Consider the following 23,406-nt stretch of genomic DNA (forward strand, 5'->3'; position numbering starts at 1 on the left):
ATGTAATTAGAATGTAATGCTGATGAAGAGAGAAACCAACAGCCCCCCGAGGGTATCATGACTCAGATTCTTTCCAGAAGTATATTTAAAAGTTATTGCAATGAAATGCAGAATCATGAGAAAAGCCTGAGGGGCCATGACCATTGTGACTGTGAGCAGACATGTTTTTCTTTCCCAGTCTCACAGTAAATAGATATGGAAGCCTTCCAAGTGGCCTTCTGATTGCTTTTTGCTCTGGCTGGATGTTATGCTCCTGGAACACTTATGGAAAACTCTGGATGGATGTTTTTCTGTCAGAATTAGTGACAGCTCTGCTGGACCCAGTTACTGCGTGCATTTATCTCAGTATGTGATGCTCCCATCAGTGCTCAGGCTTGCTGTGACTCAGAATCACATGGACTGAGATGGAAGCACACTCTGCCTCAGGATCAGTGCTGACCCCAGTGACCCACATGGTGCTGCTACAGGATATCGATGAAACATCTGTGCTGGAATGAAGAGGAAGGCCCACACATGGCATGACACTATGGACAAAGGGGTGCTGGGCTGCGTCTGCCTGTCACGCTCCTGGAACAGTTGTGGAAAACTCAGGAGGGATGCTTTTCTCTCAGAATCACTGTCAGCTCTGCCAGACCTGGTGATCATGTGTGTTTACCTCAGTATGAGATGCTTATCCACTGTCAACACTGGTCTGCTGCCACAGTCCCAGGCAGTGTCCCTGCCTCCCATCTCTGCAGTCCCCTGGGCTGGTGGCAGCTGCAATTTCTCCCCAAGATAGCCAGATTTCTCCCAAGCACAGAGGACTGAGGGACACAGGTTGTGAAGGCAGTGACTAAGTGAATAACCTATTGCGGGACCAGTGTTAAACACAAACAAGCTCTTCGCAGAGCAGGGAGCGAGTCCAGAGTGGCCACAGGTGTCTGTAGGGGTGCACAGCATTTCCTTACTGTAACATGGACATTGAGGGGCTGGAGGATGCCCAGGGAAGGCAACAAGGCTAGAAAACATGCCTTATGAGGAGCAGCCGGGGCAGCAGGGGCTGTTCACTCTCAACGAGGCTCAGGGGGAACCTCACTGATCTCTACAACTCCCTGGAAGGAGGTTACAGTGAGGTGGGGGTCAGTCTCTTTTACTGTCCCTGCAGTGAGAAGACCAGAGGAAATGGCCTTAATATAAGATAGGTGAGATTCAGATTAGATCTTAGAAAAAAAATTCACTATTCGGGTGGTCAGGCAGTGGAATAGGTTGTGCAGGAAAGTGGTGGAGTCATCACCCCTGGAGGTGTTTAAGAGGCATCTGGATCTAGCACTGGGTGATGTGGTTTAGCAGTTTAGGGGTTACAGGGGCAGTGCTTGAGGACTTGAGGATTCCGTGATTCCTGTGGGGCCTCACGGGGCCAGGTGCCCAGGCAGGCGCATAGACGAAGGAGTGTACAGAGGTACCAGAACCAGTGCCACCTTCAGGGCAGGGTGCTCGGCACACAGAGCCCTGGGCGCACACGGAGCGCTCAGAAGACACGAAGCGCACACAGCGCCCTCAGCACGGCCCCTCACGGTGCCCGCCCCGCCCGGGCAGCGCCGCCTCAGCGCGGAGCGCGCCCCCCGCGCACGCGCCCGGGCGGGGGGAGCGGGGCGCGTGCGCGGCGCGAGGCCGGCGCCGGGGGGTGCCGGTGCCGCAGCAGCGATGGCGGCGAGTGCCGGGACGGGCAAGGGCGGCTCTGGCTCCGGCTCCGTCTCCAGTTCCGAGCGGCACGCTCGCCTCCTCCTGGCCCAGATCAACCGGCTGCGCGCTGGGCACAGCTTCTGCGACGTGCGGCTGGAGGTGGGCCCGGAGGCGTTCTCCGTGCACCGCCTGGTGCTGGCGGCCAGCAGCCCCTACTTCGCGGCGCTGTTCGCGGGCGGCATGAAGGAGTCCGGGCGGGACGTGGTGCGGATCGCGGGCGTGGAGGCGGACACCTTCCACACGCTGCTCGACTTCATCTACACAGGTGAGGGCTGGCGGGGAGGCGAGGGGCGGGTGCCCGGCGGCCGCAGGCTGGAGCGGGGCCCCGCTGTGGTTTGGTGCCCGCAGGGGTGGTGAGCATCGCGGAGCACAACGTCCAGGAGCTCATCGTCGCCGCGGACATGCTGCAGCTCACCGAGGTGGTGGAGCTCTGCTGCGAGTTCCTCAAGGGCCAGATCGACCCGCTGAACTGCATCGGCCTCTTCCAGTTCTCCGAGCAGATCGCCTGTCACGACTTGATGGAGTTCACCGAGAGCTACATCCACGCGCACTTCCTGGAGGTGCAGGGCGGGGAGGAGTTCCTGGCGCTCACCAAGGAGCAGCTGGTGAGGATCCTGCGGAGCGAGGACCTGAGCATCGAGGACGAGTACCAGGTTTTCACAGCAGCGATGCAATGGATTCTGAAGGACGTGGGGAAAAGGAAGAAATATGTCGTAGAAGTACTGGAGCCTGTTCGATTCCCTCTGCTACCAGCACAAAGGCTGTTAAAATACATAGAAAGTGAGTGAAAGAAGGAATATCAGATGCATGTATGTGAGGAAACCATGTGTTGTTCAGAGTTGCTGGGCTTTGATGGACCATTTTTTACATTAATAGCACGATGAGTGAAAATATTTATAGCAATCAAGTTCTATTTTTTTAAAATAAACACAGCTTACTTTAAAAACATGCTTTTGAAAATGCCTTATAAAAGTAAGCAACACTGATTTGTCTGCTGTTTTAGGAGAAATCAGTAATTTTTCTGCAACTGAATTGCTTACAGTTTGTTATTTTTCACGGTGCTTTTTTAAAATTCTGCTCATTTTATTCTTGTTCTGTTTCTGTTACTCTTGAAGGTATTGCAGATTTCAGTCTTCGGGTGGCCCTGCAAACTCTGTTGAAAGAATATTGTGAAGTCTCTAAATCTCCCAAGGAGAACAAGGTCAGCAGTTTTCTGCAGGCTTCTAAAGGTCGTCCCCGGAGGAAAGCCAGGAAGTACCTTTATGCAGTAGGTTAGAATGTGGCTGTTTGAACCTTATAAAACAAATGAAGTAGTATCTCAGAATGCAGTACTGAGGGAGATACTCGAGGATTTTTAAAAAATCAAAATATATAAAGATAGCAAAACGTTTCATCGTGGCTGAGTTACCATGTTAGCTGCTTTGATTAGAATTGCACAGCAGTCAAGCATTCACATTTCTTGTCATTGTGACATGGCATTCAAAGCCCAGATTTGCTGTTCAAAAATAATTTGCCTTGGGTGGAAAGCTGCAAATCAGCAGAGGATTTACCCAGGATTCACTGCTGGAATGATGTTTGCAAATTCACTGCACGTTTTCTCCTGATGGCTGAAGTTTTCTCTGTGCAGGATACTTCGGTTCATATGATGCGATACTTGAAATTCCAAGTTTTCAACAAAGCTGCAGCTTTATATTGGAAGGGAACATGTTTGTTTCACCCTGTGGGCAGTAGCACCAGCTTAGAGAGCAGTGGCTGATCCTTATATTTTACTGAAAACATGAAATCTAATATTTGTAGTGTTGTGGCATCAGCTCAGCACAATTTCCATGACCCTCAAGACAACCATTCTTCCTTGTGCACTGGAGAAACAAAGCTACTTGGAAAAATCCAGTTCCTTCTAAAAGTGGCTTAAATGGCTGTTACTGTAGTATTTTAATGGTTTAGATATAGGAGCATGAGGATGAACAGGAAGCTCTTACTTGGCCTTTCCACTTACTTTTCAGGCGGGTACACCCGGCTGCAAGGAGGACGCTGGAGTGACAGCAGAGCCCTCAGCTGTGTGGAGCGATTTGACACCTTCAGCCACTACTGGACCACAGTGTCCTCTCTGCACCAGGCCCGCAGCGGGCTGGGGGTGGCTGTGGTGGGAGGAATGGTCTATGCCATTGGAGGTAACAGCTGAAATAAGCTTGCTTTCTTACATGAATGCTAGAGAACTCATGTATGGAGAGTTTCAAAATTATTCTTTTAAGCAGTTCTGGGGATAATACAATTCTTAGATGTAATAACGAATTGGGATTCCTTGATTCTCTACTGTCACTGCTCTGTGAATGCCTATTAGGGATCCTGTGCTGGCCAGTATTTACTAAGGTGCTCTCCCCTCATGGTGTAGCCACTCACAGGTTACCATATAGATGTGTTCAGATATACTCAGAGATGTGGGCTGTTCTGTAGACTTTGTGTACCACCAGTAATGGAGTTTCTTTTCTCACTTACAGTGTAGCAGAAGCCCATAGCATAAAAGGCAGTAGCACAGGACAGACCGCTTGTGCTCTGCCTGGAAAGGCTCATTATGTCTGTTTGCACAAGGATGTGATGAGTAGCTCTACCAGCCCATCACAAAAGAATGCATATGTAGACTGTTTTTGTCACCACAGAGCTCAAACCCAGTCAGTTGTGCTGAGGAGTAAAATGTGCAGCACTGTGGTTGTTTACTTCTCTGATGTTTTCAGTAAGATTTCAGGAAACTGTTGATTAAAGTGGTTCCTAGTGATGATTCAGTTCTGGGTATAAATGAAACTTTTGCTACGTTGGCCATTTGGCCAAAAGATAAATCCTGTATTCAAATGTTGCCTGTCCTGGAAGAAGTTGAAGAATGTTTCCAGATCTGCTGTGCAAAACATTGCATTTCCCCTGACTCTTCTTGCTTTTATTATGCAGGTGAGGACAACTCAATGATTTTTGACTGTACTGAATGTTATGATCCTGTTACTAAGCAGTGGACAACTGTGGCTTCCATGAACCATCCCCGCTGTGCACTGGGAGTGTGCACATGCTATGGTGCAATCTATGCTTTGGGTAAGTTGTGGGCTTTTTCTAGGTGGAGTTAAAGATGCCAATTCATAGAACTTGTAAATTGATTTGATCTGAAATATTACACCTTGGTGATGCGAATTTGCAAACTTAGGTTTTGAAAAACAGATGTGTCCATAAGTATTGACATATACACTAAATCTCTGTGGATTAGTTATTGTTTAGTTTAAACTTATTTCCATTGTAGACTGACTGCATGCTGATTTCAGAATTTGTCCTGGAACAGTCCACTGTATGTCTAAAAATGCAGCTAATACACAACTTTGTACCATTAAATTTCTTCCTGTGTTTGCTGTTATTTGCAGGAGGCTGGGTTGGAGCAGAGATTGGCAACACAATTGAAAGATTTGATCCTGAAGAGAATAGTTGGGACGTGGTGGGAAGCATGGCTAAGCCCCGTTACTGCTTTGGGTGTTGTGAAATTCAAGGTGAATATTGTTAAGTTTACATCCCTAAATAGTTCCAACAGCCATTGGATTTTGAAGCTTTATGTCTCAGTCATGAATTCTTACCTCTGTTTTGTACTGAGGTGTCAGTTACACATCCTTGTGCCTCGCTTGTTTGTTGTTCTAATACTCTATTTTTAACTCTGCAGAATGCAAAGACTATGAAGTTCTCTCTTGTTTTCTGCCTTTTATCTCATGATGGTTATACAGCTAGTCTTTTAGCAGCTGATTGTTCTTTATCATACTGCTTTTATTTACCTTCCATATTTGGGTTTGCATGTTTTCCTTTGTGACAATCCAAAGACTTGCCACAGGTTATTTTAAGACAGACTTGTCTAAATACTTGATCAATAAATGTGCTTACTAGGTATTTGATCCTCGCCAGGTCAGCAGTTGCAACCTTCTGAATTCCTTCCCCTGCACTTAATTAATTATTGCTTTCCTCAGAGCTTCTAGTGCTCAAGCCTCAAACTGCTCATAAAAAAGCTTTATGTATTCTACTACTGAGCAAAAGGAGGATTTTTTTGTCATTCTTTAACCATCTTAACATCAGGCTGAAACCTGTGTTGTGACAGTAATTTTCTGTCTGTATTATGAAGCCTGAAAGAGGAGAAACTCTGTTTCTGCAGGTTTGATTTACGTCGTTGGTGGTATCAGCAGTGAAGGAGTAGAGCTGCGTTCTGTTGAAGTCTACGACCCCATCTCCAAACGCTGGTCTGAGCTGGCTCCAATGGGCACCCGGAGAGCCTATCTGGGTGTAGCTGCTCTCAACGATTGTATCTATGCTGTGGGAGGCTGGAATGAATCCCAGGATGCACTTGCTAGTGTAGAAAGATACTCATTTGAAGAGGTATGGCAGAGTCCCTTCTTTTCATGCAGATTGCATCAGCTTTGTGTAAGATGGTAGAGGTAGCCTGCTTCCTTTCTTTAAAAAGAAAAAGCTGGAAATTCCATTTCCTTTTCACTGTTGGCTGGGTATCTTCAGTGAAACAAAGCTTTGGTGATCTCAGGGTCTGTCCTGAGTAATTGTCATGGTTTAACTATGCACAGATACACTGTAGTTTGGTAAATCCTTCTTAGGGTTAAGATGAGAGGATAGATTCCCCCTCTGCAACAGAAAGCTCAATAATCTGAATAGAGAGAAAAAACTCATTGTAAAGGTAAGGCTTACCTTTTATTGCAAAATGTAAGGATTGTCTTCTGCATCAAAATGTAGTGGTGTTTTAGCATGACTAGAAGAAGATAAATTTTTCCAGACTGTTATTGCTTATGTTTTTATGATGTTCTTTGGAATAGTAGCTACTCTTAAAAGCAGAACATAATCCCATCTGCCATCTGTTTTGCTTTTCAAATTGAATCTAGTTTTCCTGTTTCCCCCACCTCAAACTGTACCATGCTGTATTTTAGAGACTGACTGCATCTTGCAGTGACTGAAGAAAGGGGGGGGTGTTGTGTGCAGACAGTATGGCATCTGCTCTTTAGAGATTAACACAGTTTGGACCCCTCGTGAAAGTGTTGTCATTCCTGTCTTGATAATCCTCTGGATACTGTACACATACCACATACAAGCCTGTGAAGTGTATACATAGTGTTCTTTGTATATGTTTCAGTCTTTAAGCTTTAAAAGTTACTTTATCAGAATCGGGGCTTGCCCTAAAGCTATTTCTTGATCTTTCACCTTTTTGTTAGGAGAAGTGGGTTGAAGTTGCATCGATGAAGATCCCAAGAGCTGGTGTTTGTGTTGTGGCTGTGAATGGACTGCTCTATGCCTCAGGAGGCCGAGCTCCCAGTCCTGATTTTGCTGCTCCAGTAACCTCTGACTCTGTTGAAATTTATAACCCTCACATGGACAGCTGGACTGAAATTGCCAACATGATCACCAGCCGCTGCGAAGGAGGCGTAGCTGTGCTGTAAAACACGAAGAAGAAAACTCATTCAAGGAATGAGTCAATTAGGTCTCCTCAGATTTCCTGTTTCATTGGCCAGAAACCTTTTTTAACACAGGAGCTTCAGTGGAGAATTAGATCAGAGGGATTTTCCTGAGCAGAAGGAAAAGCCCTTCAAAGTAAATTGGCTTATCCAGTGTCTGTCTCAGGAAGTATTCTGTTAAGAGTAGGAATGCCTCTTATAACTGGATTAAGCTCACTGAAAGAAATGGTGAATTTGCCCTGTAAAAATCTGAAGAAATAATTCCAACTCATTAGAGACATTAATCAGGTTACTGAGCTGGCACTTTAGCCAGACTTGCAATCTGGAAGTGGGTTACTGTCAACAGCAAGGAGTTACCTGCAGGTAAGATCAGATGGGCGATTTGGACAGCATTAGTTCTTTTTCTGGCAGAAAACAAGGAAGAGAAGATAACAGACAGGAAAGACTTGGTGCCTCTACTTAAGACCTCGATGCATTTAAGCCTCTTTTCTGTTGCTGGATATGATGGACATTAAATACAAATTTGATCTTTACCTTCTGGCCACTCCACAAATTTGAATGGTAAGTGGATGAGAATTTCCTATTCTGGAAGGTTGTCCTCACAGTTCTAATAATGCCATTCCCCTTCAGCACTGGCTTTTCTATTCAGTGGAGTCAGTGATGCCAATAGAGCTCATTTTTGTGTAAGCTCTGGTGAATTTTAAATGCAAATGCTATTCATTAGATTTTCTGTTTAGGGCTGCTTGCTCTTAGTATAAAAACACAGGGAAAGGCTTTTGCCCCCATAATCAAATGTGATTTTTACCCCGTGTGACACATGCTGAGACTTGGCATTGAACCCTTGCTGTTCTACCAGGCACCCCCCTTCACCTTCACTACATCTTGTATCTGGCCTCATCCAAATTTGAGCCAATGGAGCTTTTTGTGATAGAATTAGCTGCATTTAGCATCAAAGTGATGATACCAGTGTGCTCTTAAGGAGTTTGTTTTTAGCTTGGATACACTTAGTAAAACAGTACTACAAAGAGTTTGGAGTTATTTCTAGATTCATTTAATTAATGTATTTGCAGTTGCTTTTTGCACACTGTGGCTGCATTTTCAGCACAGCTGTGGATGATTTGGAGGGAGTCTGAAGTGAGGCTGCTTGACTTTTGATAGACAGTGTTATTCTGGAACACAAAACCACAACTGGAATGTCACAAAACAGGAAGCCTGGCGCTGTGTAGACAAAGGAGCATTTCTGTTGTTTAGGTCAATATCCCCTGTGTAAAATTAACAAATTAATACATTAATAAATCCTCCAAGGTGAGTGTTTCAGAGACCTTAATCTAGGTCCTAAAATCTAACATAAGGTTCAGCTAAAACATGCTGGATGATGGAGTTTCCCTGATTGTTCCATAATCTTGTGTGTGCTTTTACTTCGAATAATTTCTTATGTGTATGAATTAATGGTTTGATTTTTTTCAAGTCTAAGCTTGTTTAAATTGTTTTTCATAATAAAATGTATTTTCAGAACTGGCTGGAATAGGTTACTTTCGTAACTTAGTAAGCTATATTTCTGCCACTTTCATATAATAGGTCATTTTTTCTTTTTATTGGAAATTGTATTTCCCAGTAGAACACTAGGGAAAGACTGGTTGTAAATTGTGACTGTTTGAGTGGTGGAAGTAACACACTTCTGCAATAAAATACTCATGTATTTCTCTTCTCAGTGTAAAATCCCTCAGACTCCTTGGGAGTCAGACTGTCTTGCCAGCTCTATTCAGCCCTCTGTGAGATGAAATTACAGTTAATGTTTCTAAGTCTTTCTCCTTTATATCTCAGGATCCCTCTTAGAACCGTTTGAGAAACACTACCTTAGCTGTATTTTATGAGTTTTGGAACTAATCAGGTTTCCTTCTGATCCCTACCTGTAAACTTCCTGATTTAATGGAGCTTGAGGGAGTCTGAAGTTACCTTCTCCAGGTTTTGTAACTCATTCTGTCATGTCTGAATGAAACTTCGAAGCTGGGTGATTATGGTCTCTGATCCTCAGCACCTTTTTTACCAAATCAAGACAAAGACAGGACTCTTCTCTGGACCTGTCTTAAAAGATGCCATGTGTAAGTAAGAAGAAATAGAAAAAACATTTTCATTCAAAAACTCAATTTTATTTCCTTTTGGTTCAGAAAGCTCTGAAATACGTTGTTTAATAGGGTACTTTCATAGTTCAGCAGAGAGCAATTGATATCCATAAATGCTTAATATGTTGTTTAACATACAAATGTTAACGGATTGCTAAAGGTAGAGGCCGATGTACAGAGCTGCTGTTTCAGCAGCATCAGACAAGATGATTCCATCTCCAGGATAGGCAGGTTTCTTAAACATCTGTTCTTTGCAGAATGAACAGGTAACAAATTTTAAGGGGCAGTATGTGCTTTATTTGGTGTACAACAGTGAAGAATAGTGCTTTATCAGAACTATGACGGTTATCTGGTCCTAAGATCAAGTGTGGATGTCATTTTCAGCTTTCTTCCTGCATCTTAAAATGTACTTAAATACTGATAAAAAGCTTACAGAAAATATGCCCGCGTCCCGTTTCATAGGTTTCTTGAGGTAGCTGACACAAAAAAGAAAATCCACGTGACTTAGGTTGTATCTTCCACTAAATGATGTGCTAGGAAGAATTAAGTAAAGAGAGCATTTGCTTCTGCAGTAGTTTCAGTAATAGACTCATCATGGAGGGTTTGCAGACTACAAGTCCATTGGTACCTGTCCAAATATATGGATTCTTAGGAGGGAGAAGACAAAAGGTACTTTCAGTCCCATTACCTGATCCCTTAGTGCCAGCACTTGAGCCCTTGTGTCATAGCATAAGTTACGAGTCCTTTAATTTAGCAGTATGGCAGATCTTTATGTCTGTGTTGCATGCAGCTTCCTTTACCAGGCAGCCCTAAATCCAAACAAAACCTAGAACAGGCCCAAATAGCCTTTATAATTTCAGTGAGCCTGAGCAGGAATTTGATCTTCCATCTCCTGTGGCACCTTGTCAGTGATACAAAGCTCCCCCTTCAGCTTTTCCCCACTGCAGCACCGCAGCTGAATGACACATTTCAGGTGAGTGCTGACCTTGCCTTGCCACTGCAAACAAACGTCACCTGTCCTTTCTTACCTGACACCACACTGAGCATTTCCTCACACAGCATCCCTGGAAGTGTCCAGGCTGGATGGAGCTTTGAGCAACCTGATCTAGTGGAAGGTGTCCCTGTATAGAGCAGAGGATTGGAACGAGATGATCTTTAAGGCCCCTTCCAACCCAAACCATTCGGTGATTTTGAGCACCTTCTCTGAAAAGAGGAGTGAAATAAGAGTCTTGTTCCACAACACAGGAACTGAGTAGAATGTGCTTTTGCATGATTCTCTGCTACTTCTTTAAACACCAAACTAGAACTGCTTTCATCTTGTTAGTGTTGTTTCCCCACCTCAGAATGTGATCACGTATCACAGTCAAACCAGAAGCTTTAATTGTTCAGCACAGTGCAATTCATACCCATGTCATTTTTAATCTCCATTCTAAATTCCTAGAGCAGCAACATCTCATTCAGGAGTGATTCTTCGTTCTGCAGATAAGGACAGACTCATGCTTGCCTTGGAAGTGATTGCTATTTACAATCCTTCCCTCCTGAAGTAGCTTCAAAATCAATTGGAAAATCATTTTGCTTCAAGAATAAGCATCTTGATCCCTGCCATCATACAAGTTCTAAGCACAAATCAGTCTTTATTTCTCCTGGAACTCCATACAAATACCTTATTGCAGATAATAGCTTTTCCTTATTGATTTATTAATTTGTGCTCTGCCGTATTTTTCTGTCATCACTTTGCTCCCCTTCTAAGAAAGCTTTCAGTGCTACAGTAGCCAACAGGGATAATACCATCACCATTGTTCCCACTACCCTCAGTACCTTAAACCACCTGGGGTAAGTAGGAAGAAGGGAAATGTCATAATGCAGCGCTATCCCTAAGGCCAGCATGACCATTACTGCTCCCTGCGTGACATCCTTGAACAGCAAGGCTTGGCAGGCGAGCAGGGCAGGAACGGTGCCGTTAGCCAGGTTCAGCCAGTCGGGCTTGGCGGGGCTGTTCTCCGGGAGGGCAAACCCCCACCTCATTCCCCCCAGGAACGACGCTGTTACAGCACCATAGGCAACCTGAGCAGAGGCCAGCTCGGGGTGGAAAGCGCCCTGCACGGCCATGGCCAGCGGCACGGCCACAAACGGGATCAGCCCCCCCAGGCTTAAGTACAGCGCTGGCTTGGGAGAATCCTTCAGTGATTCCAGGCTTTTTTGAGATTCTGCCTCAGGTTCTGCGGGGGTTTTCTTCTTGAAGGCAGGGAGAGAGGTGTGAAAAGTCTGGAGCTTGGTTGTGTAAACTGATGCTGGTTTGAGGCTCAGAGCTGTTGACAGAGGATGCGCATCTCTCCGCAGACAGGAGGCCAAGGAAGACCAAGTTGTCTCATTCTTCCCATAGAGCAGCAGACTGGGACCAGTTAACTTCTGCAGCTGCAAGCACAAAACTTGTTCTGAACACTGCACAGTGCAGGCTTACAGATCTGCAGGTACCTAAACCACCTACTGAATATTGTACCACGTGGTTTTCCAGGTCAGGTCACAGCACAGCTGTCCTTGCTTTTGAATTTCAAGTGGTTTTAACTGAACTGGTGGAGGTACCCAATGCAGCTGATGAAGAGCAACTGAGCTCTCCAGAGTGCACAAGCAAAGTTCACTCAGTGCCCACCTCTCCCTCCCTACACACATGCATTCTCCAGGCACTTTTAAGATATATCAGTCCTTTTCAGAGTAAAATACAAAATAGTTTCATACAGAGCCAAAATAGGGTCACCCCAGAAACCAGCTACTGTCCCCTCACTACTCCATCAAGAAGCAATTTGAGACAATAAAATTTGGTTTTATAAAAGAAATAGCATTACCTAAAAGTGCTGTAGAAACAACGAACTATTCCAGAAAAGGTGAGTAATAAACTCCAATTTGGAAGCTGTTTTTTTTTTCAAAGTTGCAGTCCTATCTTTTGCTATTTCACTTTTAAGTATAATCAGAAAAAAAAAAGCCTTCAGTAAACTTACTTTCAAAGGTGTGTTGAAGCAGCATCGTTGTATGAGAGGAAACATACTTGTTTTGTCAATGCCCTAAAACAGAAAAAAACACAACATAATCTGGAACCGATAAATCACTGAGTTGGTCTGATGCTCAAGGTTCAGTCTACACGTATCAAATACAAAAGCCTTACAGGTGTATAAAGATAGATAGATAGATAGATAGATAGATAGATAGATAGATAGATAGATAGATAGATAGATAGATAGATAGGTAGATTATATATGGACTCAATCAGTACTTGCCCACTGCAATACTGAGTTTCAAGCAGCTTTATGAACTGAAACGCTAAGGTTGTATTAACTGTTGCAAGAGCAACTTCTAGTTAAAGAACTGAGTATCAGGGAACAAGTGATGGTTTTCCGTTCATGCATCATCTCCTCTTCACGGGATAATGGCTGCACAAAGATTATAAAGCAGCAATTCCTCACACGCCGAAAAGGCGATCCTTGATTTTAAAAAAAAGGAGTGGAAAAGCTATCCCCTCCAAGTTGTACCAGGCAAGCTCCCTGCCGGGGTACGCCACTCACCTCACCTCACTTCCCCTCAGGAGAAGGTGGGCGGCTCGCCTTGGATTTGACTCCGTAGTTCCCGGTCCTGCTGCGCCGGGAAAGAAAGGCGGCTCCACGCAGCCAAACTCCCCTGACGGTGGGCGAAGGTAGCGGAGAATAGATGTATATTCCAGAGGAAGGCAGGCCCGCTCCGCCCACCGGAGACCGGGCAGGACTCACCAGGTGCCGCCACCGCCCCGGACCCGCACGCTGTGCCGGATTCCGGTGCCCCCATAAGCGCTCCGAAGCCGTCCGGTGCTCAGCGCTACCGGTCCGGGCGGGAACCGGCGCGGACCACCGTGTTCCGCCAGGCCGGGAAAGGGCCCACCGAGCCGATACCGGAGGCAGTAGCCCCGGTCACTCTCAGCCCGACTGCTGCGGTCGGTCTGGCAGAGGAGCAACACGCTGCTCTCCTGCCCGTGGGACAGAACCTCTTCTGAGGAGCAGTGCGATCTGCAGAAAGCACTGCTTTCTGTCTTCCGGCATCACGGCATCGGGCAAGCCTTTCACAGGCGGACTACAAATCCCAATCCGCCCTGCGGCGCGGCGCCCGCCTGCCTGCACGGCGGAGGTGGCGCGCAGGCTTCTGGGACGCGTAGTCTGCGGCTGCTTCCGACAGGCGGTGACGGGGGCGGTGCGAGCCCAAGGCTCTGATTGGCGGGCGGGAGGCGCGGGGGCAGGGAAGGGGAGCCGGGGGCGTGTCCCTTCCGCGTGCTCGGCCCCGCCCCCTCCGGCCCCCGGCCGGGCAGGGCTGGGCGGCCATTTTGGGCAGAGCTTTGTTATGGTTGTGGGGCCGCCGGAGCCGCGCCAGGGCCCGCCCGGTGAGTGCGGCCCCCGCGCCGCCCCCGCCGCGCCCCCCGCGCCCCCCGCGCCTTCACCCGGCCCCTGCCGCCCCCAGGCCCGCCCCGCCGCCCCCCGCGGCACCGCGGGCTCGGTGCGGCCCGGGAGCGGCCTCCCGCCAGGCCGGCCCCCCCCCCCCCAGCCCCCCGCGTTCGGTCCCGCGGCCGCGGCGGCTCCGTGGGGGGGCAGCGCGAGGTCCCCGCGGGCAGGGCCGGGCCGGGGTGGGCGGTGGGGGCCGGGGCTCTGCGGTTTATTGTTTCCTGTTCAGCCGGGAAGTTCGTAGCGCTGACACTGCCGGAGCTGAGCTCCTGTCATGAGGCCGTCCGTGAGCGGGGCGGGGGGGGCGGGCCGGGGCGGCGGGTGAGTCCCGGGTGCCGGGCAGGGGCGACCCCGCTGTAGGCTGGAAACGAAACTGGGCGGCCCGGCCGTTTCCCTGGGGCTCCTCCCGGGCCGCGCTTCCCGGCTGCCCCCGGCGGGAAGGGGCGGTCGGCGCCCGGCAGTGACACGTGTGCTGCGGGCAGCGGGGGCTCGGCTCGTTGTGCCCGCTGCCAGCGAGGCTGGGAAACTCGTCAGGTGCCGCTCGGTGTCTGCTCGTAGGGAAACAGCGCCTGGCCCGAGCATGAGGCGGCTCTTTCCGGCGTGAAAGTTATTTCCGTGTGTCCGGTGTGTTCTGTGCCCCCTTGGCCTAAGGTCTTGCTTGGTTTAACTTCAAGGGCTGGGGCTGGACTTGATCAGAACGCGCCTGGCGTTTCAAATATCCATTTAAGACTTTGAATTCAGTTCAGTTTAGTAACGAGCTGTTTTGGAACGATTTTAGAGCAGTCAGTGGGTGTCTGCACAATTAGGAGTTTTTAAACAGCTTTAGAGGAACAGTAGCTATTTAAATTCTTGTAAGTAATGATGGAATGGTTTAAGAGTGTTGCTTAAAGATCTTTTTATATTAACATGACCAGGTAGGTCAGCCTGCCTTTCCCCGCCCCCGAGCTGTGAGTGACACAAGTGTTAGTAATGTTGATAATACCCTGAAACGTTGCAAGTGCCTGAGCAAAGTGTGGAAATAGCAAAGAGGGGGAATGGAGATAACAGCTGAGATAATTGGAGTGCCATCAAAGCTGAGTTTACTGTAGAGTTGACATTGCTTCTATAAAAATGTTAGGTGGTTATGAAAAAAGCTTATGCAAATGTTACTTCGTGAATGAATATGGCTGGTATTTCAGTGAAAGGTTCCCCGTGCTTATCCATTTGGAGACCGGTATTTCAAACTTCCAGTTTCTGACTCAGGAGGGAAACAGGTGCAGAGCAGTGCTAGGAACAAATAAAATTTCGAGATTTAAGAGGAGCAGCTTTTTTTTTTTCACATCATTTCTGGAGGAAAGTCCCTTTAAGAAGAACTTACTAAAAGTTTTGTATTCGAAATAGAAAGGCTTAAGGTGATACTTCCTTATGGTGTTGGGGTTTTTTTACAACTATTTGTAGGGAAGTGCAGCAGCCCTTTGCATTTTATATTCATCTGGTTTATAGCCTTAATCTTATATGACACAGAAGTTTCCATTGCAGATATCATACGAGGACCTAAAGTGAAAATATGCAGGGAACAGATGGCATTTGTTCTGAAAAAACGCAAATCCTGTTTTTTCTGCAGTGTCTCAGAAATATGAGGATCAGAATGCAGATGTGAAATACAACAAATCAAATGAAGTGCATACTTTCCAAATGTTAGGAAAAAATCTTTACATTGAGAATATTTACAGGGTATGGTCACCTTGTCTCACATATGTAACTGCTGCATGGTGTTACTGAATCTTGACATTCCTGTTTAAAATTAGGAGGTTAAGTCACTACAGGAAAAATAATATTCACTAGCGTTTTCATTAAATGGAAACAGTATTTCAGGAGTTATGGGATCCTTTTTTTAATACCAAAAAATGCTGTGGTTAGATCTGTGAATTTCTTCAGGAATGTGGGGTGTCAGATAATGCAGTTCTTGCCTTTACAAAGTGAAGAAAAACTATTGGCTCAGGAGTTAAAGTTACCTTTTTTTTTTTTTTTTTCCCAGTGTTACCAGTTGTTTGAAGTTAGTTGTGTAACTGCTGAATTGACTTAGCTGTGAAGTGTACTCCAGGGTGTGCTTTGTTTGTTTGTCTGTACGAAGAGGTTGGAAAAGGGCTGACCCTGTTCAGTAGAGCTGAAACTTTAAAGCACCTTTCTCCTGTGGAGTGCTGGTTGTGCTTGCATGGACACAGCTCTTCCTCAGAGCTCTGTAGAAACCAGGGGGTGACTGTTGCTCTAACTTATCCAGGTCATACTTACTGGATTTTGCAGCTGATGAGGTAGTATGTGTACCAGGAAGTTTGTCTGGGATTTCTAAGTTTTATGTTAATTTGTTTGTAGAGGCAGGAGTGGTTTAGTTTTGGTTCTGCAAACTCAGCAATGTAAGTAGACATTTTACTGTCATTTACGCAGTGACCAGGGTGCCAAATAAATCATGTGTGGCTTTTGTTTCAGCAAGAGGAATTGAAGTCCATGTTCTCTTTGCTCGTCAGATTTGATGAAAAGCAGTGAAGTTGGCAGAAACGTGGTCCTACTTAGAATACTTCATGAAAGCCAGGATGTTGTTTAACTTGTGTGCTGTAACGTTATAAGTTCCTGTGAAAATATGCCAAATTTTAACGAATTACTGTATAGTCAGAAGATAAATTTATGATTTTGGGAGTGGATTTAGGTGGAGAATGATTATGGCTAAGTGTCCACTGCCCTACACATGTATGTGCAAACACTGTGCAGACCTAAAAGTTCTAGGTTAGGCAGGGCTGTGAGCAGGACAGTAAGCAGGCAGGGAAGCATTTTGTCTTAGTTGATCGCACATATTAATGGAAATGGACTGGAAATTCTTGATTAAAGTGTGCAGCTCCTTCTCTAGTTGGTCTCAAAAGTCAGGGGAAGAATTTTCACATTTTATGCTACTTTGAACTTTCTACAATTAAACGGCAAAGAGTTTTGCAAAGTATTGGTGTATGCAGTTCTATAATATGACTAATCTGAAATAGTTGCACTTCCAAGGTCTGGTTTAACAAAAATGCTTTGAACCAGTGCAGCCAAACATAATTGGGGTTTTCTGCAATAAGTGATGCTCAGAAAGAAATATTTTGCAGCATGTGACCTTGTGCCTCAGGGACTGTTGTACATTAGGGAGTTTGCCAGGAGCAACTGAAGTTCTAGGACTTACAGACATTCTAGCAAAAATGCCAGTGTTGATTTGTTTTCTTCTTGAATCTTGTGATCATTTCCAGTTCAGTGTTTTACATAGTTTTATCCTCCACACTAGATGGAGGATCACAGCTCTGTGGTGTGATGTTAGTGGCACTTGATAAGAAAGTATGTGTATAATGTTGTCTAAATGTCCCTGGGTTTGAGAATCCCCCTTTTTTCCAAACAAGAAGAAATTAGAAATTTTAATTTAAGTTTTATTTTTGTTGTCTCCTCTAGGAAGTGGTTATCTGTATGACCCCCTTCCCATAGTGTATTTGCAACATACAGAGTATGTGGCAGTGAGTGACACTCTCCTGGAATTTTGTCATCTTCAGTTTGTGATGAACAAATAACTTGTAAATACTGAGTCTGCCAGGGAGGTATATGGTATTAGTCTGGGCACAGAAATTATTGGTATTATTCACAAAGTTGCTGATGAAGGTGTATGGTTAAGATTACAACAGGTCTCCAGCATTTCAGCAGAGAGGAGTGTTTTGCCATTGTGTTACAATGCGTCATCCATCATCAAGAGATTAATCAGGACTCACGTGAGATGATCTGAAAAGACCTTTGATGTTAATCTTGAGAAAACTCAGCAAGGATCTCTCATCCTGAAAATATTGAATATGTTATGATCTTGACTGTTAGTTTGGGAAAACTGTCTTTCCTCTACTTTGAACTCCAGTTAAAAGTAGAGAAATGGGTTAATGATAACTTCAGTGTCTTCAGGTTGACTGGGTCTTCTGGAATGTATCCTGTAGTATTTAGGGAGCTGAAAGCCTGTGGGGGTGGGAAAAGTTCCAGAATGCTCAAGAGTTGAGGAGCATTTTCCCTCTTAACTTCTAGAAAAAAGCCAAGACTCGGGTATGTCCAAGGGAAGAGTGTTCATATCAGGGAGTCTGTCCTGCATCACGTACTTTTTGGTGGTTTCATTTCCCTGTATTGCAATAATGTTCTTACTGAACACACAGATAATGTGATCCCAACAAATTCAATAAATGGTCTGAAAACAAGAGCTTTGGATTCAGCCATTTTGGTGTAGATGGGTTCAAATTACTGTGTTTTGGTATGTTGCATACACAGACAAGTAGCAGCTGGCAGGGCAGCAGTTCTGTGGGGGAGTATCTGGGGGCTGTAATGGTTCCTAAATTATCATGAGTCAGCAGCATCACTGTCATGAAACTGCACTTGTCATACTGGAACATATAGAAGCATTTTAAATAAGGCAATGAAGCAGTTTCTCCATTCTGCTGAAGAGTAGTAGGTCTTGAGCAGGGACTGTCTTGTTCAGTTTGGGATAATGTGATACTTGGGAGAGTTATGGCTGTGTAACAGGATCTGTGAAGAAAATAAAAAGTTTGTGAAAGAGAGAAACCGTAATTAAGAATTGGGGAAAAAAACGCAATGGTTAGCTCTACAATGGTTTTATACATCATGTTTCATCAGACATAATCAGGTGATATATAAAGCAGCTTTAAAAATTTACCTGCAGATATAACTGGGAGGCAGCTCTCACATCCTGTCACTGCCCTGCCAAGAGCTGTCACACTTGGTAGGTGGGTCACATCAGTTTTTTTCATCATTGATGCTTTGAACTTGAGAGCTTGATCTTTGCCAGTAAAATTTGACTGGTTGAGGGTGGGTTGTTTGTTTGTTTGTTTTAAAAAGCATGGCTATATATGATAGTAGATCATGATATGTAGATCATATAGAATATGATAGTAGATCCTTTTTCTGCTGTCAAACAGTGCTGGGATACAGGGTGATCTGTGGGACTTCCCCAGACAAACAAAACAAAACAAAGAACACCCCACCTGCTAAAGTTGCCTTTCAGTCAAGAAATACTGAAGTTTTGGTCTGAAGAAAATATTTCTTAAAAAGTATCTGCAAGGAGAGTTTAGTCAGGTTTCCACAACCATCATGAATAAAACAAGCAATTATGAGTTGAAATTGCAGCAGATACGTTCAGGTGAAGCACTAGATGCAGGGAGAGGCTTTCAAACCATACAAATAACCAAAACAAATTGTAGGGATACACTGGAGCATGCTGGTGTGCTAATCTGATTTCATTTACAGTTTCCAAAAAAATATTCCAGTGGAGGTATGTATAGCTGCATAATGAATTCCAGTCTGCTGAAAACAAACTCATTTTTCTGGTACTTCATGAGACATTTTAGGATTAATTTTTGGACCTCTGCAGGCTGAAGATCACTGTACAAATTGGTGAAGGGGGGAGCATTGCTTAGTTGACTTTCAAAGATGTCTGATGGAAGAGGGAAAAGCTAAACTCTTTTAAATCTCTGGAAAAGGTGCTTACCTATGCAATATATGAAGATTTTTTTTTTCTGCCCCCCCCACAGATGTTTTGCTTGTATTTCCTAATTTATTGTGGGACTCTAGGATAGAAGAATGACAGTGTTTTAGTCTTGGCCTGCACAGATTACCTGGAGAAAAACAGCTCAATAATTCTCTTCAAGACCTAAAGACAAAGCCCAAACCAGCTGGACAACATTTTGTCCATAACTTTTTGCTTTATTTTAACTCAGTTTCATGGACTAGATCATAGAGAGAACTCCAGGAAAACACTGTGAACATGCAAAGAGCAGATTTATCCCAGCTGTGGCAGATTATTAGATCACAGGAGCAGAGATCACTTTTTCCTTTTTTTTTTTTTTAAGTCAAGACCAAAGTAGTAGAATATATATTATTTTCGCAATTTATTTTATATGTATAAGACTTGTTTTAAACTGAATTGTGTTCAGTGACTTTTCTCCATTGATGTTAGTACTTTCTCACTCAGAGAAAGTGCTGAAAATGTTAAACCAGTGAAATGAAAACCGTTGCAGACAATGTAAACTTTACAAACTGTAATGCAGGTGTTGTACACATGCTGAAAAGTGCTGAGTGAACATGTCATGTCCTAGTTACAGATAAATAAATGTGGAGTTTGATCATATTGTCCTGGTCTTGATGTAAAAGGGTTTGGAAATAATCCAGATGCAGGGAGGGGCAGAGGTATGAGCTGTCCCTCAGTCTTGGCAGGTCTTTACCTATATCTGGAATGCACCTCCCTTCCCAGTTTGTAGTACTGGTCTTGTAGGACCCAGGCAATGGTATTGAGGGGAAGAATTACTCCAGTACTGGTTAGGAGAATGGTCTCTTATTTCTGAATGTCCTCTGTTTTGTTGACTTTCAATTCTCCTTCCTCTTTGCAAATGACATGCCTTCTACTTGCTTATCCTTCATCTGGAATGCAGATCTGTACTTCCCTCTGCTTGATTTGTAGTCTCTCTTGCCTTGACACAAATATTTGATAAATAGTCTGGTTGCATTTAGGGCTCTTTTCCAAAGGAAATGTGTTTTTCTCCACTCCAAACAGAATATATTTAAATGTAAATGTGCTATAGTAGCAATAATAACCCTGGTAAAATACTGGTTTAGGAAATACCCTCAGTAGGAAATACCCATCCCATTATCTTTTTTAAGGTAGTGGAGAACTACTTACTTAACTTCTGCTTAGGCTCCATCCACATTTCTGGAAGACAGGTAGGCAGGAGGTATGTAGCATGCAGTGGGGATAAGCCACTAATTACATATTTGCAATTCTTTCCTGATGATGGAGAGCATTATCCTGGTTTGTGCTGCTGTGCAGTAGAAGTGACTTTGTTCCTTCAGGCTGGGCAGGCTGCAGAAATGGGCTCTTCACTGCCCTTTCTTTCACTCATTCTGTCATGAGGGTTTGGGAACAAGAGCAGAACCTTAAAGGCATCCATGACAAGGTGATGTGCTGTGTAAGCTTCTGGGCAGAACAAAGCCTTATCTTGACTTACTTGCAAAAGGTCTGTAGATCAAAGTGCAGTACAAAATAGATGTTTGATTTTGTTCCTTAAAGAGCTAAAAAGACCTTTGGATTTGATGAAAATAGTAGAGTACTTTGTCCAGATTTAAAATACCTTATTTAATAAAATGCTAAAGCTGTTTGAAAGTTCAGAGCATTATTCACATTTAAGGCCTAATACTATTTAAAGCGTGTTTCTTTGGTTTGCATCAGTAGTGTCAATAGATGCACTTGTTTAAGAGAGGTGTACAATCCCTGAAACCCTACTCCCTGCAGCAGGGTAGAGCAGTAAACAGGTTTTAATATTTCAGGTAAGTACCACAGTTCTCTAATATAAACAGCACTAAAGACAGGTAAAGGGGCATTGGAGGGAAGTGGAATCTCAACAGGCACAGGAGAGAGGTGTAAGGGATGACAGCAGTGCCAGTGGCTGCACAGTAGGAAACACCCGGGAATAATTGGTGATAGGCATAATATCCAGAAAGTCTGTGCTCTCCTATTCTGTGCTTATGAGAAGTTGAGCCTATTAGATTTTACATGTTTTAAATGGCTTTATCTTGGTATTCTTGCTGCTTTGAGGAGTAAACTCAGGAAAACCCCTTGGAAGGGTTCATTTTTGATGTATCACACTTGCTGGCTGAGGTCCAAAGACTTATCATTTTACACAGGCTTCTGTACAGGTTCCCCAGATGCTGCCTTTTCCAAAATGTGCTTTGGGCTTTTGAGTTAAGTACAGCTTGCTTCCAAAGACAAGTTTGCTGGCTTTTGTGTGGTAACCTTGCTTGCAGAAACTTGGATCAACAGAAGCTTGAAGGGCAGGTATAATTCAATCAATAGCATTTCTAAAGGTGATATTTTTGTCAGTGGTGTTTACTTGTTTGAAGAAATCTTACCTGCAGTCCTAGAAGTCACTTTTCTCTGTTACTTGGTTGTTACTCTTGTATGCCCTTGTATCTTTAACTGCTGTCACAAAGGAAAAGAATCATCTTCTTACCCCCTGCACTCTAGATCTCAGTATGTATTGACAAGACCAGGCTGCTAAGGCTTTGTTCAGTATGTGGTTTTGTGGGGGGGTGTGTTTGTCCAGAAGTTTTGAAGGAGGTAAGACTGGGTCAGCATGACCTTGGAGAAGTGGAAAGTAAGTATGAGAAGAGACAGGTTGTTTGTGATGCAGAGCTGCGTGAGATACCAGTGGAAGGACTGTCAGTGGAGAAAAGAGGATTAGGACATAGATGTGTCTGTATGGACTTTTCTTAACCTGTTTTCAGTTCATTTAAGTTTGTCATCTGGTTTGCATAAATGGTCAGGTATGTAACAATTGGTATGATTTTTCCCCACCCCTAGCCTGTTACTGTGGAAGAACTTTTGTATGGCCAAAATTTCTGGCATGTTTTCATCTTGGAATACAGATTTATATAGCAGTGTCCTGTCTGGAATACAAAACAGTTTTGGTGACTCTGCAAGATAGATTCATTTGCTTTTAGCTTGAAAAACAAGGTGTTAATCTCTCAGTAATAGTTGCTTTTCACTAGAACATTTAATATCTGTATCTGGGAATATTTTAGTTTAGTACATGATTAACATTTTAATACATCATCTAGTGTTCTGAAATGGGCTCATATTTCTGTAATTCTAGAAAACCTGTTGTGAGTGATGCTCTGCATTTTTAGACACTAGGCTTTTTTTTCAGCAGACAGATACCATTTAAACAATGTTTTTTTCAATATTTTTAATTAATGGGGCTTTACATTTGTGCAGCCATTTTGGAGTGCTGGCTGTGGGCTATAATGGAAAAAACCTGAGTAGTGATGGCATATCTGGGATGTAGTTCTGGTTCCTGATAGCTCAGGTGTGTGAGCTGTACCAGTTGTACATGGCATTCCAGAACATGTGTTTGTCCTCTCCAAAGGGAGCTGTTTTTCAGTTGTGCAGACAGGGTGAAGGTGTGTCTAGACAATTATATTCGTGGAAGTGAAAGCAAAAGGAAACTAAGTTTGTTTTGTAGATACTCTGTGTAGGTGAACTGGAAATGAATTATCTCAACTTGTGAAGATGTGGCTCACCAGTTGTTATGACAACTGAATGAGTTACTCTGCACTTTTTTCTTTTACAGTGAGGCCTAATAATGCATGCAAAGTTGAAGCAGGATTTATAATTATGTTATAAATGGAATTTGCTGGCACAGATTGCCCAGAGAATTTGTAGATGCCCCATCACTGGAAGTGAGTAACCTGGTCAAGTGGAAGGTGTCTCTGCCTGTGGCAGGGGGCTGTAACTAGATGCTCTTTAAGTCTGTGTGCCCAATTATGATTATCTTAATAAAATGTTTATGATAGTAAGACCAAGCCATGTTTTTTGGATAGTGAAATTTCATGTGAGGCTTTTTGATGTCCTTCAGGAAATCAGTAGAATCCTTTTGGCTCTTCCTGAGTTGGACCCCAGACTATGGCTCCCTATTTCTGTGAATGTATTGGGTGAATTGGAGGTTATTAGAAAGATGTATTTTAGTGAATACATCTTGTATTAATTCCTTATCATAAAGTAACATACACCTATGCAGTGCCATTACTCCGAAAAGTAGCTAAGTG

The 23,406-nt window shown here is 44.2% G+C and overlaps 4 protein-coding genes across 5 annotated transcripts in view; 3 read left to right on the top strand and 1 right to left on the bottom strand.

Moving 5' to 3' along the window:
• Window positions 1-1,432: 1,432 nt before the first annotated feature.
• Window positions 1,433-8,705, top strand: IPP (intracisternal A particle-promoted polypeptide). Its single transcript, XM_063407182.1, has 8 exons — window positions 1,433-1,987; window positions 2,071-2,502; window positions 2,838-2,993; window positions 3,726-3,893; window positions 4,663-4,800; window positions 5,121-5,243; window positions 5,891-6,111; window positions 6,951-8,705. The coding sequence occupies exons 1-8, from the start codon at window positions 1,684-1,686 to the stop codon at window positions 7,173-7,175; spliced, it is 1,767 nt and encodes a 588-aa protein (XP_063263252.1). The 5' UTR covers window positions 1,433-1,683; the 3' UTR covers window positions 7,176-8,705.
• A 613-nt stretch (window positions 8,706-9,318) lies between these two features.
• On the bottom strand, window positions 9,319-13,137 carry TMEM69 (transmembrane protein 69). Of its 2 annotated transcripts, none has more exons than XM_063407184.1 (3): window positions 12,876-13,137; window positions 12,310-12,372; window positions 9,319-11,728 (listed from the first exon to the last, which is right to left on the bottom strand). In XM_063407184.1, exons 2-3 carry the CDS (start codon window positions 12,352-12,354, stop codon window positions 11,012-11,014), a joined length of 762 nt encoding a protein of 253 aa, XP_063263254.1. In that variant the 5' UTR covers window positions 12,355-12,372; window positions 12,876-13,137; the 3' UTR covers window positions 9,319-11,011. The 2 variants fall into 2 exon arrangements, with proteins under 2 accessions (XP_063263254.1, XP_063263253.1); XM_063407183.1 differs by having other exon boundaries at window positions 12,871-13,137.
• PRDX1 (peroxiredoxin 1) overlaps window positions 13,127-23,406 on the top strand; it is an 80,964-nt gene continuing 70,684 nt past the window's right edge. Inside the window, exon 1 of the mRNA XM_063407187.1 lies at window positions 13,127-13,137. The gene's annotated coding sequence lies outside the window, so the exon portion shown is untranslated. The remainder of the gene's footprint in view (window positions 13,138-23,406) is intronic.
• GPBP1L1 (GC-rich promoter binding protein 1 like 1) overlaps window positions 13,609-23,406 on the top strand; it is a 32,208-nt gene continuing 22,410 nt past the window's right edge. Inside the window, exon 1 of the mRNA XM_063407179.1 lies at window positions 13,609-13,712. The gene's annotated coding sequence lies outside the window, so the exon portion shown is untranslated. The remainder of the gene's footprint in view (window positions 13,713-23,406) is intronic.

Source organism: Prinia subflava, chromosome 10 (genome assembly GCF_021018805.1).
Source record: "Prinia subflava isolate CZ2003 ecotype Zambia chromosome 10, Cam_Psub_1.2, whole genome shotgun sequence".
NCBI classification, from domain to species: Eukaryota; Metazoa; Chordata; class Aves; order Passeriformes; family Cisticolidae; genus Prinia; species Prinia subflava.